The sequence below is a fragment of the Frieseomelitta varia genome, unplaced genomic scaffold (genome assembly GCF_011392965.1).
Source record: "Frieseomelitta varia isolate USP_RPSP 00005682 unplaced genomic scaffold, Fvar_1.2 scaffold_24, whole genome shotgun sequence".
NCBI lineage: Eukaryota > Metazoa > Arthropoda > Insecta > Hymenoptera > Apidae > Frieseomelitta > Frieseomelitta varia.
The window spans coordinates 344,526-362,190 of record NW_025109968.1 but is presented as its reverse complement, the minus strand read 5'-3'; the positions used below and the strand labels follow the sequence as shown (position 1 = coordinate 362,190).

The window sequence follows — 17,665 nt, the reverse complement described above, 5'->3', positions numbered from 1 at the left end:
TATGAATATTTGAAGTATCAGGAGCACCGTTCTCACTACGCGTCTGGCGTGCCACCTCTTCGAATCTTATGTTCTCCTGATACAAATTCTCAAATTTCATCAAGTGAAACCTGCCTGGTTACAGAATATTCGCGCATGAAAATTTTTTGAATATTCGATGTATCAGGAATACATGTCTCACTACGTGTCTGTCGTGCCACCTTCTCGAATCTTATGTTCTCCTGATACAAATTCTGAAATTTCATCAAGTGAAACCTACCTGCTTGCAGAATATTCGCGCTTATAAATTTTATGAATATTTGAAATATCAGGAGCACAGTTCTCTCTACGAGTCTGGTATGCCAGCTCCTCGAATCTTATATTCTCCTGATACAAAAATTCAGTAAATTCACTTACAATTATGTTAACATACAAATACTTACCTGTACTTACCCCGTATCCGTGAATTATTCACAAATATTAGAAATGATTTCATTATAATTCACTTACAACTACTGAACAATTACTTACCTATACTTACCCAGTATGAGCTGTCCACATGTGTTGTAGACTGTTTCGTCGAATAGTTTATTTATCAACTAATTGTACCTACAGTTCAGTTTAGATAGTGAACTAAAGAATGCACAGAAATTTTCAGGATCTAAACCGAACTGTAGGTTGCGTAGTTCTTAGCTTCATATCGTTTCACAAACATTAAAGTTGATCATTTACTGTTTTACAACTCAGATTGATAATGTTTTACAAACTTTAATGTTTGTGAAACGATATGAATTACCAAGATCCACCACGTGGAGGTGTCTACGCGCGGGTCTCATTGTAATATATTTTAAATCAGTACTCTTTCATATATTTCTCATGCAGGACTCAATTTGTATTGAATTTAAATAATTTGTTAGAAAGAGAAATGGTATTCATTTAAGATATTGTTGAAATATTCTTGTTTTAATATTTAATAGAGAATTACTAAATTATTTTCCAAATTATGGATTCAAAGAGAAATTCTGAAAGTATCTAATAATACTTAAATAGCATTATTATTGTTAGACTAATATTATCTATGTGTATGCAGAAATATAATGTGCATCACGGTAATTGTTAAAGTATGGTAACTAATAAAGTATATCTTGTACGATTACGATACAAGTCATGAAAATTGAATTCGTATTCAGGTTCAAATAATCACGATCAAGTATTAACCCAACACCAAAGTAACGAAACCATGCAACTTACCGATCGTTGAAGTCAGAATTGTATTAAGGTTTGGTTGCAGACATGTTATTTAAAATTTTTCTGCTAATTGGTCGATGTGGTCACGACGAACGTTTGATTGATAATGAGCGTCATTAGCACTCAAGGTAATCATATGTTTCAGTCGTCAGTGATTGATAACAATTGATAATTTTTTTTCAGATTTCTAAATTTGAACAATGTGCACACGACAAAAATGCAATTCATAATGAGCTCTCGTCTCCGTATCGGTGGGCATCAATCTGATCTTTCGGTTGTTAATGCGTTAATTCGGATGCGATACAGATAAAGAAAATTTCATAGAAATGTGACTACAAATGATTAATTAAAAATTTTAAATAGAACTTAGAAATGTTATAAAAGAAAATTTATTGTTTAATTGTTACAAATAAATTATTGGAAATATTAGATAATGTTTAGAGTACATTATAGAATGTTATAGAAGAATATTTATTATTTAATTACAAATAAATTAGTTAGTTACAAATAAATTATTAGAAATATTAGATAATGTTTAAACAATTGGAATATTCAGAAATATTATGTGAAAATTTACTTTCAAAATTTGCGTCGATGCGTACGCAGCGAAAGTTCGATTTCTACTGAGCTCTTATTTCCGTTTCGATCGAAATATATACCTAACCGCGTTAATCGATCGACGGGAAACAGTTTATTTAAATTTCGTAGAAATGTATTAGTGACTCGATCGCTACAAGTGATCAGTTGAAAATTTTAAATAATTGGAAATGTTATTAAAGAGAATTTATTGTTTAATTGTTACAAATAAATTATTAGAAATATTAGATAATATTTAAACAATTAGAATATTCAGAAATATTGTTTAAAACTCACTCCTAAATTTTGGTCGATGTGCACACGATAGAAGTTTAATTGGTAATGAGCCCCTCCATACCGTTCAGGGTTAATATATATATATTTCAGTCGTCGGTGATCCAGAACAGTTGATAATTTTTTCCAAACTTTTAAAATTTGGTCGATGAGCACGCGAGAAAAGTGCACGAAATTTTAAAGTTTCTGATACATATATATATATTTCAATTGCTAGTTTATTAAGTGATCTATTATAGAATGAAATCATCTACAACACGTGTGGACAGTTCATACTGAGTAAGTATGGGTAAGTATTTGTATGTTAAGTTAGTTCTAAGTGAATTATTATGAAATCATTTCTAACACTTGTGGATAATTCATGGATACTGGGTAAGTATAGGTAAGTATACTTGCAATCAGAATTTCGAAAACTTTGAAATTTCACTTTACCGTAAATCATATATCCTCTATCATTGAGAAAAAAATATATTTTATAGTTGGAAATCAGTTTTTCAATAGAAATATACATTTAAATGATGATACTTTAACTTATTGATATAAATTCAGCATTCCAGTTGCTACAGATCTTTAATATAAGTATTTCCTTAATACATTAGTTTAATACAACTATTACAGTACTATTAGTACTGTAATAGTTTTATTAAACTAATGTATTAGTGTAACTAATGTATACAGTACTAACTAAGTTTAATACAACTATTTTAATGTAATTCTTGCGACATGTATTGAAATATATTTGTTATATATAGGTAACTGAGTATACTTATAACTGAGTGCATTTATAATAACAATTCTTAAAGTACTTACAATCATGTTGAACGATGTGAGAATTTCTCTATGAATGCAAGATATTTTTAAAAAATTATGCACATTAATCCTATTGGATTAATGATTTTTATCATCTTGTACTGTTGTCATTCGTTCGTACTGAATCCGCAGGTACAGTTCGTTCAACAAGCGCCCGGAACCGGAAGGTGACGATCCATGGAGCTGCGTGGTATCCGTATCGGATCGAGGAAGCTCGCAACGTCCTCGTAGCAGCGAGTCGCGAAAGGAGCCGACGAATCATCGTGGCTCTGCCGATCTGGCAGCCAGCCAACGTTCGGAGAGTAGGCAACCAACTCGAGAGGAAAGCGCCGGAGTACTCGACAAGCGGCAAGAGTCCTCGAGGCAAACCAGCGAGGACATCTCCTGGGAGTACACGATAAACGAGGCGCCGATCGCTAGACTAGAGTCGTTGGACGAACTCGATCAGGATCACGGTAGTTAAGGCCATGGTTCCCCCCTTCCTTTACGAAGTAAATTGCAGCTCGCTTGCGACTGAGACGCGACCGCGTCGCCAGAGGAATCGACGACACGATTCTAACGATTCATTTTCGGATGGCTGTGGATTCCTTCCGTTCCCTATTGGAGGATCTAGAGAGAAACGTGGCGCCAGGATAGAACACGCGTTCGCTGATCGATTCTCTCTTGAAGATTCGGTTTATGGTTAGAGCATAGCCTGGCGTGAATATCGACGAAATCCGTTTGATTGAGTCCTTCGGACGCGACGAGTGTCGGTTATTTTTGTGACATCGGCGACACCGGGTAAATTTTCAATTTCATCTGAGACAAAGACACTCGAGATCGTATTGACGGGTGTTTCTTGTTCGAGATATAACTTTATCTTGACGTCAAATAAACAAATTTGCAAACTATCTTTTGTTTGAGTTAATTCATTGAAGTCGAAACGACGAATGATCCCAGCAGGAGGTAAAGATTTACACGATAGAATCAATCGGAAACGATTTGAGAAATACGAAATGAAGCATAGTATAGCGTAGTAGAATCTTCGTCTAATATAATTGTCACTTTCTTTTCAAACATTTTCCCATATTCCGCGTTATTAATCGCGAGACATTGTTAAAAATGATTACTGAATTTAGTATTTTATTTCATTTATTTATATATTCGGCAAAAACAATTTTGAACGTCTCTTAAAGAAAGAAAGAGAACATTGTTCTCTGGTCACGCCGAAATATCTACTATTTCGTATACACAACGTGAATAATTTCATTCTTAATTCTCAAATGACATCGTAGAGCTGCGAATATGACTCATTTTAATTTAAAATTAATTCTGAGTGTCCTTAAGTTTCGACTGTATAGTTCTATTTAACATCCTATGGTTTATCGTATAAAATATGGGACACTAAATAGAACGGGATAAATTCAAATTGAGCATCTTATCCTAACAACACCAATTTATCGTCGCACGATTCTCGGAAGATGAGACCTCTCTCCCATTCCCTTAAAATATTTTCTTCAACTTGTATTAGTCCAAGTTATTGCAACGTTGTCGGTCAGTTCTCGAGTAGAATTCTCGATGGAAAATCGATCAGCAGGCGTGACAGCAATATCGACGTGATACAAGGGGCTTTAAGTTTCGAAAGGATGAAAATACGAGAGAAAAGGGTGAGAACAGAAAGCACGAGTAGCGTTTCAGAAAGTTATACACGTACACTCCCGTTCATAAGTGATTGAGCACATAACGAAGATTGAGATTTTGTCTGCGTTAATAAAATTGACATGTATTTCATTCTTATAATGTGTAATGCAAAGATATACATGTCAAATGTTTTTATCAATGTCAAAGTTATTTTGTCGAAATAATGTTTTATTTCCATTAATATATTCGTCTCTTGAATTATTATATTATTTTGACGATGTTTCTTCTGAATGCATTTGTAAAGTCTCTCTTCGACATTATAAATTATGACATCATTCATTTAACTCTTTGAACTCCACAACTGAGATCAGAAAATTCTTTGTCATTGGAAAGAGAAAAACATTCTGGAAATTCTGAATCTTTTGACAATGAGAGTAACGATTTTATGTACAAAAACAATTTAGCAGAAACTGCAATGGATTATATTGAAATCATTTGTAGTAAAGAGATAGAATGAAGAGACAACCAAGAAGAAAACAAAATTGCGAATTATTAGAGGTGAAATTAAAATAATTTGAAATATTAATATATCAATACAATTATTCATTAATGTATCCGTAGACTTTTTTCATCTGATATAGCAAGCATTTTTTTAATTTAGTCGTCAAAGGTCTTGCAGTTGATAATAAAATAAGCTAAACCGGAGTCCAAGTGATTGAAGTATACCTACACTATTAATTTCACGTTAAAATTGCTGTAAACTAGACGAGTATAGTAAAATTAAACGTCCATTGAAGAAATGAATCGATATTCGAATAATCGTTTCGTTTAAAACGAGCAACTTATGGACGAGAGTGTACAAATACACAGACACAGGCACACATGTTAACATAGGCGACACCGTGGTGTCGACACATAATTTTAATCCGACGTGGACTTGCCTTCGACGATTTCTACCCCGTATTGACGCTGTATTCCCTTCGAGTAATTTTTTAATCGAATTAAACCGATGTACACACGCGCATCTACACACGTACACGAATACACACACGATCAATGTATTATATTCCCCACCGGAGGCGATGATGTTTTCGTTTCTCGCACGTGGAGAGAGAGAGAGAGCGAGAGAGAGAGAGAGAGAGAAAGAGATTTCTTTCGTTACACGATAATAAAAATTAACAATAAGAAGAACGAGGGGAATTAAAGAAGAATGAAATAAAAAAGAAAAAAAGAAAAAGTAAAATGAAAGTACAAGATAGTAAAGGCGGGAGATCGGTGTTCATAGAAATGAGAACGGAGAAATAATGATTAAAGAGATATGTGGCTCGTGGAGAGAAAGATGGAGAAAGAGAAAGAGGGAGAGAGAGATACAGAAAGTTTCTCCAATTTTTTCCGTGTCACAGTGCAAAATCACGTAGCTAATGTAAGTACGAAATTAAAAGGTTGAAATATCGACTGAAAGTGAGCACGTTCTTTTTTTATTGCTTACAAGCGATTAAGTAAGATTACAAATGAGAGACAGAGAGAGAGAGAGAGAGAGAGAGAGAGAGAGAGAGAAGGTTGTAAAGAGTATCGATATAAAGAAAAGGGAGGAAAAAAAAGAGTGTACTGCGACTTTCGAGAGATATTGTGTAGCGAAGAGCAGGAGCATTGTCTGATACGAATTACAGGCAGGAACGATCCACGAACAATTAGATATTGCGAGAATAATAAGAACAAACTACAAAATAATTATAAAATTAAAATAAAGTTACAATTCTGAGTGCCACCTATGAAGTAAAAACTGCAATGTCCTTTATACAGACAACCAAAAAAGAAAAAAAGAAAAAAATTTAAAAAAAAAGAAAGAAAGAAAGAGCAATTAATATATAAATACCAAACGATTATTATTTCGTATAAATACGGAACGATTTAAAAATCGAGGGAGAAAGGGGATATCTGCGAGTACACGCGTGGCAAGAGAGAGAGAAAAAGAGAGAGAAAAATTCTTACGAAAAGAATTTTAGATAATTACTAATATTCTTACTATTATTATTATTATTATGATTATTATTACGGTTATTATTATTACATTGTTATATTATTATTACATTAAAATTATATTATTAATATTATTATTGCCATAAACGTAGGGACGAAGATGCGAGCGCGATGAGGGGAGGAGGCGAGGAGAAAAAAAAAAGCAAAGAAAAGAAAAGATGATGTACAACAACCGGATGTTGAAAATACGGTGGGACGACTAAGAATGGAAAAAATGACACAAAAAGGAAAAGAAAAGTTAAAGAGAAGTCTCTCACGAGGATGAAGTAACAATTCAATATGCCTGCGCAATAAACGGTATATATATATATATACATATATATACATGTTATACATACACGCGCGTGTGTGCGTATATACACACTGAAGCGGCGAAGCGTGCGTGCGTGCGTGCGTGCGTGTGTGTGTATGTGTGTATGCGTGCACACGTTGTAAAGAAAATTTTTTACAAGATATCTCGAATTAATCAATGCTCCTAAGCGTACCGTTGGTTTCTCTTCCTCTCTTTTCGTTCTCGACCTCCCGAGTTTACTTTGTTTCACTCCACCCTCTTCTCCCTTCCTCCTCTCCCGTCCTCCGGCGACTTATCACCGACAGCGACAAAGGTGAAAAAGCGGCGATCGACGACGATCCTCCCCGATCATCCCCCGCGAAATCGTTTTCCAAACGTTCGTCGATGTTAGATGTTGCCGATATGATGTTGCGGTCGTTGACAATAAAAAGTTGGAAATTGATCTCGAGCCATTTAACGATCTGACGAACGCGGTGATAGATAAGTAAATTAATTAAAAGAGAGAGAGAGAGAGAGAGAGAGAAGGAGATAAACGGACGATCGAAATTACATATCGTACCTCGAGTGAGTTATTAATGTTAATTAAATCTTGTTGGATTTGACTCGAAGCAATATTTGAAATCGTGTCGGTGATAAAAGAAGGGAACGGCGACACCGTTATTGATAAATTGAATTATTGATAATAACTTGAAAGTCGAAATTCTCGAGAGAGGAAGCGTACGCTTGCGTAATAGGTATATTAAAAAAGTTGCGAGGGATGAATGTGGAAGAAAGAATGTGCGGCGAGAGGGATGAATTTCTAGAGTGTATAGAGGGGGAGGTTCGAGTTGGGGATCGTCGATCAACAGATTTATTCGTTCTTTGCTCAGTATTTTAGGCTGTAAATGATACCGATACATTCGATGTAAACGATTAAACGACTCGTAGTTACTTCGTAACGAGAGGTGCAGAGCGGCGCAGCGCTAAACGAGAAAGCAGCTTTTTAATTACAAATAGCGATTATCTTTGATTATTACTTACCAGTAGTACACGCAGCACACGTGGATTTTCGCACTTAGATACACGGCGAAACGAATGCGGATTTATTGTTCTTTAAGAAAAAAGAGAAAAATGCAAGGGAAAAAAAGAAAAAAGAAATGAAAGAAAGTGAAGGAAGGTTCGACGAACGATCCAGTAAAGAGGGCAACAGTGATCACTTCAGGGATAAAAGAGAGAGAAGAAAAATATATATATGTATATAACACTTTTTCGTTCGTTTCTTTTCTAATCGATGTATTCATTTGTTACGAGAATTTTGTTTAAAGAGAGAAAGAAAAATGATTAGTGAAATTTTTCCACGATAATGACAATTATTCTCCAAGTATCACCGAAGAACTTTTTACTATTTTGTGAAATGGGACTTTCACTTTTATTTTTTTTTCTTTTTTCTTTTTTTTTTTCTTCTTTTTGTTGTTATTTCTCAATGACTTCGCTCGAATGATAGACGAAGAACGACGCTGAGAAATTTATCCAAGTGTGTTGGGAACGATGAATGCACAACGATAAGTAGAATTTTATTTCTAAGGATAATCAGTCTGTCAAACGTCGAAAGTGTCTACAAGAGAAAAAGAAGAAACAACAACCTGTTCATTTTCAAATCGTTGATCAATGTATCTGTCCATGAATGAAGAGAAAACAGTAAAAATTCTCTTATGTTTCTTAGATCCGATTTTTCTTTAACCAGTCGTTTGATTAAATGATGAATCTTCGAGGAGGTTCGATATCACTGCTGTTCTCGATAATCCGATCCATCTACGAACACACAAAGCGTTTCACTCATTAAGGACCAAATAGTGAAAAGAACATGAAGCATAAAAATTGCGTAAAAGCCAAATATCGCAGGAACATGCGAATAAAAAAATAATTTGCTGTTCATCAAGACAAAAAGAATATGTCTATAATAATATGAAATATGAAATTACATCATACTTGAAGAGAATACACTTGAAATAATTGATTTGTAAATAAATATTTAAAGTAATCAATTATTATTGTGATGAATAATTTTTCTTCAATCGGTGGTATGTTTTTTTTATTTATTCAACTAAATGAATTTTACTCCGGATGATTGTAATTTATTCTTTTATCAAGGTAAAAAGAACATATTACTATATCGAAATATCGTAAATGAGATATTATGATAAATTGATAATGTACGTTTTTATTTGATCAATGAAATTCAAAGTTGGGAAAATAATTGTAAAAGTAATAAATTGAAAAATTATTTGAAGAAATAATTCTATCTGTTTATTGACTGAAAATTTATTTTTGAATTTAAAAAGGTAATAATCATAGCAGACGTGTAACATATAAAGAATTTCACTCCGCATATTGGTAAATTTGTCATTTTTATCAAAATCAAGGGTGAAACACTTGGAATGGAATATTTTCATGTAATAACAAATAAATCATTCAATTTCATATTCAATTTTATTTATCACTACGATTTTAAAAGTAATTTTGATGTTCTTTGAAAATTTCTTAGAACGCGTAAAATTTCTACATTACATAAATTAGAAATATAATGAAAGAATTTTATGATGTGATATATAACTTCATTAAATTGTGATTTTAAACAGATAAATGAAAAGGATAACAGAAAGAAAAATTGCAAAATGAAAATGTTACTGCAATTTTTGGTCCTTAATGGGTTAAAGTTCTTCTCTTTCGAGGAATATTCATCGTGTTGGCTGAAACAAAAGAACAAAATACCAGAAAAAAAAGAAACGTCCATTGCATCATTTTAAAAGATACTCCGTGAAAATTGCAATTGCAAATCACCACGTATCCTTTCGAACATTGAATTTTCGCGAGAATTTTATTCAAAATATCACGAACAAATAAAAAAATTCGATAATTGAAGTATTTCAATTTACGCAAGAGACTCGCGCTGTATATAATTCAAAATCTTTTAATTACAATGTTAAATGATCGCGAGGAAATTTTGTCAAACGTAAACGTACTTGTTTTCTAATTTTCGAAGGATTGCCTCCAACTGTGGGCAATTTTTCTGCATCAAAAATTGCAGGCAGAAAGAATTTTAATACGATGTAAAGAAAATATCCAAATAGAGAAGAAAAGAAATATTTATGTTCTCGTATATTATTAGATATATCAGCAATAATCATATGTTAGAGTATATCTTATTTAATATTAATATTATTTGATGATAATATCATTAGTAACATATAATAGACAAAGATTTATTCGACGGAGAAATAAGAATTTTCTTTGCTGTTCAGATTTCACTTTGAAAATTCAATCCAACGCAATATTAGTATCCAGTGAAATTAACAAAATAAGTACAACGCGATTTTTTTACGTCACTTGTGGCTGGAGGGTTAAAATTTTCAGTAGAAAAATCCGCTCTTTTTCCCTGACCGAAAGAATATCAAAATCGAGAGAAGCAAATCATCTGACAAATCTCAAACGCAAGTGTTTCCATTTTCGTTTCTTAATTATTATTGGAAAAATAACAATTTCTAAATAAAGAAGAATATTAATCGTATCTGGAAAAATTCACATTGAACACTGAAGAGTTCTAGTTTTAATAAAAAAAATAGGAATTAAACAGAGAATGGGAATTACGAAGAATTATCAAACAATCAATGTCGATATTTTGAAGTCAGGAAAATTTTTCTAAATTTTAATTCGAATTAATATTCTCCAAAAAGATGTTAAAATCCACTATGCAATTAAGCGAGTTCTACGATGATGTTGAGATCTGTGATTAAAATTTAAACTACGTCAAGTTTGTCCCACCCAGACAAAGAAAATGATTTTTATCGAATATCTTGGAGTTTTTCGATTGAGCATTTCCATGACAATCATTGATTGCAGCTGTAAATAAGACTCGATGCAGACGAACGAATTTTGTATTGAAGTATATTGTGTTACATGGTGAAACACATGTGAATTTTATTATATATAAACGCATAATGTCAAGAATTTTGATTCTTACTTCAAACAGTCATTTATTTATTCGTTTATTAACACTGTTTCCTTCATTACAGATTTAATACATGAATTTCGATATTTAATAGTATATTTCCCCATATTTCTAATAGTAATGATACACAGTTGAAAATGAAATATGATAAAATATTCTTTTTACGAAAACTCTGAGAAAAAGGGAAAATTGACACATCGAGAAGATAACTCTTGCATAACTCGTCGTGAATGCGTCTCTCGTTTGTAAGGTGGAATGGAGTTGAGAAAAAAGAGAAGAAAGAAAAATTCTTACAAAGTTTAAAAAAGAAAAAAGAAAAATACAAGAAATGAGAGTGAAATAGAGTGAAAGAAGAAAAGAAAACGAGAGTGAAAGAGATGAAACGAAACCATATATCCGCGGTAGATGAATTCACTCGCGTTTTGTTCCAGATTAAAATTATTCTGTATATATATATATATATATATATATATATATATATATATATATATATATATATATATATATTGTAATAATATCAAAAACTGTTTTTCTAAACAATCATTACAATTCACAGAATTACTGCCACGTATTCATGCACTGACAACAAGATTAAACATTAAACCTTCAACAATCAAGTTCAATTGATTTTTAATAGACCATTGATCTAAATTAAACTGAATATGCTGAATACGCTGCAAGAGCACGTCGAGCAAGAAGAAAGAAATTTTATTCGAAGAAGAATCGGATGATCGACAGTGAAATCGAAAACGATCGTCTCAACGTGACTTGTCCTAGAAAAAAAAAAAAAGAGAAAGAAAGATGACAGAACCGAACGCGTCGCCGTTTCAAGTAGAAGCACCGAACGCTCAAAGCCGGCCGAGTCACCACTTCCGCGCAAACGATTAAAGCCGAGCACCCAGAAAGAAGATCGCACCCTCTCGGATCCGACGTTTCAGCTTCAAAAATCAAAGAACGCTCGACAATTCGCGCGTTCCCGAGCAAACTTCCACTCGTCGTAATGTCGAAAACATACAACGTGTTTCCAGAACGAGTGCCCGCAAAACCCGCGGCATCGTGCATGTGGGGCTCCGTGCACGTTCTCCGTTGCAATTAATTCGACTTTAACCCTTTATATTCGGACGGCGCTTTAAGGTAACGCTTTTTGCACGAACGCTGACGTCATTTTAACGCGGCAGTTCCTTCTGGCGCTTGAAAAGACACGTGAATTGATCAATTTAACGCTCGCGTTAATTTGAAATATCTTATAAAATGTGTAAGAATGTGATATAAAATTCATTGAGTGCAGATTATACGTGTGCAGTTGTAGAAATTAAAAGAATCAAAATTTAATTGAAAATTAAAAGGAATATATGTTGTTCCTTTTAACAACTTGCACCGAGAATTTGTAAAAAAATTTGAAATTCAATAGTAGAATCAAGCGAGATTCTGTTCGATCATTTACGAGAAAAAAAAAAAAAAAAAAAAAACAAAAAGAAACGGCGAGAACATCTAAAGTACTTAAATCATTTCGGAAATTCTGTTTCTTTCTTCTTCTTTTTTTTTTTCTTTTTTTACGTTACGATGGCATATCGCAGTCGGATTTCGCGGCACAATATCGCCGGTGCCGTCGGGTTTTTCACCAGCAGTAATAACAGCAGGAACAAAAGAGCAGCCCGGCAGAACGCATAAACGCATAAAACAGTACGCGAGCGAAAGGTAAAGTTTGAAAGGCAAATTTATACGCGCTTTTTGCTTTTGATCTTATCAATGATTACGTAGCGCCGATTTCGAAAAATGTTCAACCGGCCGGGTCCGTTCGCTTTTTGATCGAACGCGTTCCCATCTCACTCTCACGGCCTCGTCCTTTCCCTTTCGGTCTCTCTCCCTCCCGTTTCGTATTTTACTTTCGTCACGCCGGTTTATTCACCCCGCAGCGATTCGGCTCTCTGGTCGATTGAAATTTTCATGCGAGCTGTTCAGGGCTCGAACAACAACCGTGGCCAACGTCGTTTTCGAAGCACGGTCGAAGACCAAGACGGTCGTTTCGTTTTTCTAAAAAAAGAGAATGCTTCTGTTCTCGTTTGAATTTCTTGGCGAAGGGTGAAAGTGTAGGTTAATCGTTTATCACATCGTGTAAGTTGAGTATTTTGCGATTTTTATTCCGTCAGTTTACTACTTTGTTGCTGTATTGCAGGATACTAACGGAAATGTCGAGTGATTTATTTGTAACAATTGTTCAATTAAGATTTTAAGTTCGGAACTCACAACTTTTAGCTCATGTATTTCATTGAAATCATGATATGAAAATTCATAATTTCCCTCTAAGGCACAATGTTCCTAGATATAACAAGGACTGTCTCGCATTGAAATCTAAAATTTCAACCCTAAAAACATAATTTTTCTATTTTTCTATTTTGTCGTCATAACATATTTTTGTTTATTATTAATTAATTTTACACGCTAAAAAACTTATCCACCAAAAAAAAAAAAAGTAATGTTCCATTTCGTTGAAGATACTCGAAAAGATGTTCGCTCTAATAGAGGCGAGCGTGATATCCGATTGCTCGTGCTGCAAATAAAGCGGTTCGATAAATAAAAGGGTATAAATGTCGGGCCGGGTAGCGTTAATCTACGGCGCAACTAAAATATTTATCGGTGAATAAATTTGTTCGTCGTTGCCGGGAGCAAACATCGAAGTTACTTATGGTGTAATGAATCACGGCTAATACCTGCCGCGCGTTCTCCTTGGCGAGTAGGCAAACTTTACGAAGCAGTTAGCGTAGCACTTGCCGTGGATCATGTTCGATGATCCAGATCCAGCAATACGTTTGTCTATGATTTCAGGATTATAACTATTTATGATTATTTTCGCAATACTCGACAAATTCATTTCACTTTAAAGGATTGCGATAGATTAGAAATTAGAAGAGATTAACAAATTAGATTTAACTTTCTATTTTATTTGTTTCAATGTTCGTGATTAAAAAATTCATCGCTGTTCATCTGTTCTTTTAAATTAAAGACAAATTGTTCTCAAACGAACACATACAAAATTAATACGAAGTTTCGATATTATAATTCAAATAGATGCGTCGATTTACTCGTCAATGTTTCTTTTTTCCCTCTAGAAAATGATATGCAATATTTATACAATGAGATATAAGTAATCCTATAAAATGTGCTCTTACGTGAGTAAATTTTCCAATTGGTTTTCATTTATCAATTTTAAAGTCCTGTGCTTAATATCCTACTTTTACACTGTAAATGTAATCCTGAAACTCTATAAAAATTAAACTATCCAACCAATTAAACTCCCATAACTTGTCTTTGTTTTACAAGAGGAAAAAAATTATTAGTTAACTGTGCTTGTTTACTCCAATTTAAAATCCAGAAACTAGTAATTGTTATCAATAGCTCATTTAGTATTTTTGCAGTGAAATACAACAACGAAGCGGTAAGCATGCATGTGCAAAATGAAATGTGTTCATTATGTGAATATACGAATATTCTACAACGTTAGAGAAAAACTCCGAGGAAGCACGTTTAAAATATTTCGTCGATAGTTAGGGCGAGTTAAGATTTCCAGGCGGTTCAAGGATCACAGATCGTTCCTCGCCGAAAGTAGAACCGTTCATTGGCTGTAGCACGAGGCTCTTGTCCAAATACTGAGTCACTGTGACAACAATGGATCACCACTACCACGCTCGTTGTGAACGGGGTCGAAGGCTCAGCTGATTGCTCCGTATCACTCGGGGGATGAGGGTTTGTTTATTAATACCTCGAAGATGCAACGCGCCCCTACTCCCACACGCGATTCACGTGAAACCGACGACCTAATTTTACGACCCTTTCAATCGTTCCCACGATTTCGACGGAATTCCTGAAACCAACCCTCGCCACGATATTGCGTCGCCTAGATATTTCTCTACATTTTTGCTACATTGCACGTAGAAAATGATTTTCGAACGGCGATATTTAAATCAATACTTGTTATAATATTTATTGTTACATATTGTATGATTATATTGTGCCATTATAATATTTAAATTACGACGGATGCATCGCTCTTATGAAAAGATGTTTGACTTTATTCTCAAATTGAGTTATCTCTAATTTCATGTTTAGTAATATAGTGAGCTTGAGCGTGAGATAATATAGCTTAAAACACATTTAAAAAAATATAAATTTCATCCATTCGTATGAGTCGGTAGCAATGAAACTTGTAAAATTATATTTTCTACGAGAAATATAGCCCTTTAGTGTGTCAAATATTTCCCCGAAAGCTACTAAACATCAAAGTTGATGATTAATCAAGAATATTCTCCTGAGAGTTTCAGGATTGTCCCCCTTAATGTAATTCTTACTTGTGTTTCGCAATCCATCGCAGATCGCGATTAAACCAATCACGCGAAAAAAGGAAGAAAAAAAGTTTTCACAAAAAAATCCACCGTCGTCCCTCGAACCTCGAAGAAACAACATCGCCAACCCCCTGCACCCCACATCGAACCCCCAAAAAAGAGTTTCTCTCGCGTTCCGTCTGTTGTCTCAGCGAAGACACTCGATGTCGCGGCAAGTATCAAAAATTAAGACGCATTCTTCGAGGCGAAAGTGAAAACACGGTGGAGTGTTTGCACGGAACAGGGCGCGGAAAGGGATGATGCGCGCGAGGGAGAGGCCGCTTTGCATGGCATTAGCACCTATATTATTGTAAGCCGACGCGCATAATTCTCCGGGGCTGGCAGGATGGCCGACAATTTCACGCGCAGCCCCCGCGCCGGAGGATCTCGAATTAATTTAATATCGTTACACCCTACTTTTCCTGCCCCCTCTGCGCCCCTCTCCCCTTTTATCGGATATTCGCGCGATACTGGTACGCGATAACGATGAAACTCCGCCTGGGCGACGGCTGTTAATCGCTCGACGGCTGCAAATCGAATATAAATATGTTTATAGGCGCGTATTTATATTTTTGCACGGCTCCGCGGGTTACAATTATCACACCGATTAATAAACTAGCAGTAAAAAATAATATAATAAGTCGGTGACGAGCGGAGCGATTGTTTTTCGTGATTTTTACGAATTTTACTTGGTAACACGCGTGCGTGTTATGTATGTGCGACGTTTGTTCGTAGTCGTTTCGGAAAGTTTGTAAATGTAATTGGAGAAATTGGTGGATTTTGAAATTCAATTTCTCGTAGGAAATAAAGATTTGTGAGTGAAGTTTAATATTTTGTAGATCAGGTGATGTAGATCAAGTGATGCAGGATATTGTTTCAATCGAATATTTACTCGCATTTCTCTCTACTGTTATATTATGTATTTGACAACTGCGGAAACAACTGACACAGATTCAAGATGCAAGATATTACTACAAAGTAATTTACTAAGGAGAGATCAGTATTTAACCCCTTTGCACTGACAACTGCTGCGCGGACTATAACGAGCGACCGAACCGTAATACAATAATTCGTCGCTTTCTTTTCCTTTCGAACTCGTCGGTACGATATCACTGGTTAGAAATTATTAATAAGTAATAAACTTATCATTCGTTTCGCCTGGGTTACACTTAAAATTGAGAAAATGTTGCAAAATGTTGAGAAAATGTTTGGGACAAAGAATTCTCGGCACGTCATTTACGGGCACGAGGTTAATTCAAAATACTTTCTCAATCGCTCGCAAATTCCACGGGAATCTTCCCACTTTCCCGTTCCGTTTCGAACAACGATAAATTCCAGCAAGATACTCGATACACCAACGAAAAAGACGACGTAGAGAGAGAGAAAGGGGAAGATCGGACAGAATCAGGGAATAATATCGAGCACACGGGGGCTCAAAGCGAGTGGCATCGGATCGATCGTTTGGCGTTTGAAAGGGAGCCGGCCGGATCGAACGGGCAATCGGCGAACCGGCCCATCGATGTCGCGGTCGAGCATTACGTTTTTCCTGGCCGGATGTAAATGCAGGCAATATCGCGATGTTGGCGCCAATGGTCGACGCTCGAGTGACTGGTGCTGATTGATGTTGCCGTGTTTGGTCAGAGGGTTGTTTCTCCGCTCCGCAGCAGCCCCCAGCGGACCCAATAAGCACCTCACGCACACACGCGTGCTCCTAGGCTCTCCGGTCCACCTACGCCTAACCTAGCCGAAGGAAGCGGAGCCATTGTTTACACGAGCCGTAGTGCCCGTCTGTCGCGATACTCGCCCGGCTCAGCCACCCCTCCCTCGCCCTCTCTTCCGGCTCCTCTGGGGAGGAACCAGCTTTAAACCACCCCTTTTCAGACCGCCTCGTAACACAGAGAGAACCACGGCCACGTCGATTTATTGTACTGCAACTGCGACCGCCTTTAAATCGATCCTCGTTCCCGCTTCTCTTTCGTGCTTGTTGTTCGCGCGTTGCTTCCGACTCGCGCTTTTCCGCGCGTTGGGATAATTCGAGGGAGGGATAATTAGATTATCGCGTGTTTACCGGTTTGCGGGATGCTCGAAAGGGGAAAAATTTTTATGTGATTCGGTAAAGAGGTCAAAGATGAAAGATTGCAGACTTACGTAAGATCGTATGTTTAAGCTTCTGTTAAAGCGTCTGATTGATTACTGTATCAACTGTAGAAAAGGGAACCAAACGCAATTCAAACGCAAAGTCAAACATCGTTTCGTATCAAAGATTTCTTCACAGAGTAATCGTTATACCTTTGATTATACCTACTAGATAATCCGAGTGCAGAAACTTGTCGCGATTCTTTTTTTTTTTTTTTTTTTTTTTTTTTTTTTGATTAAAAAAAGTTCGCTAATGCCTCTAAAACTTTGCACCATCTTCTGACATCCTCTGGCCGACACAGA

At 35.5% G+C, this 17,665-nt stretch overlaps 1 protein-coding gene across 3 annotated transcripts in view; it reads left to right on the top strand.

Moving 5' to 3' along the window:
- LOC122527949 (potassium voltage-gated channel subfamily H member 6) overlaps positions 1-8,070 on the top strand; it is an 85,815-nt gene extending 77,745 nt beyond the window's left edge. For all 3 annotated transcript variants that reach the window (XM_043652569.1, XM_043652568.1, XM_043652567.1), the window contains 2 exons: positions 3,040-3,362; positions 6,660-8,070. In XM_043652569.1, the coding sequence (XP_043508504.1) occupies positions 3,040-3,362; positions 6,660-6,682 (346 nt within the window). In that variant the 3' untranslated portion in view covers positions 6,683-8,070. The remainder of the gene's footprint in view (positions 1-3,039; positions 3,363-6,659) is intronic.
- The last annotated feature ends 9,595 nt before the right edge of the window (positions 8,071-17,665 follow it).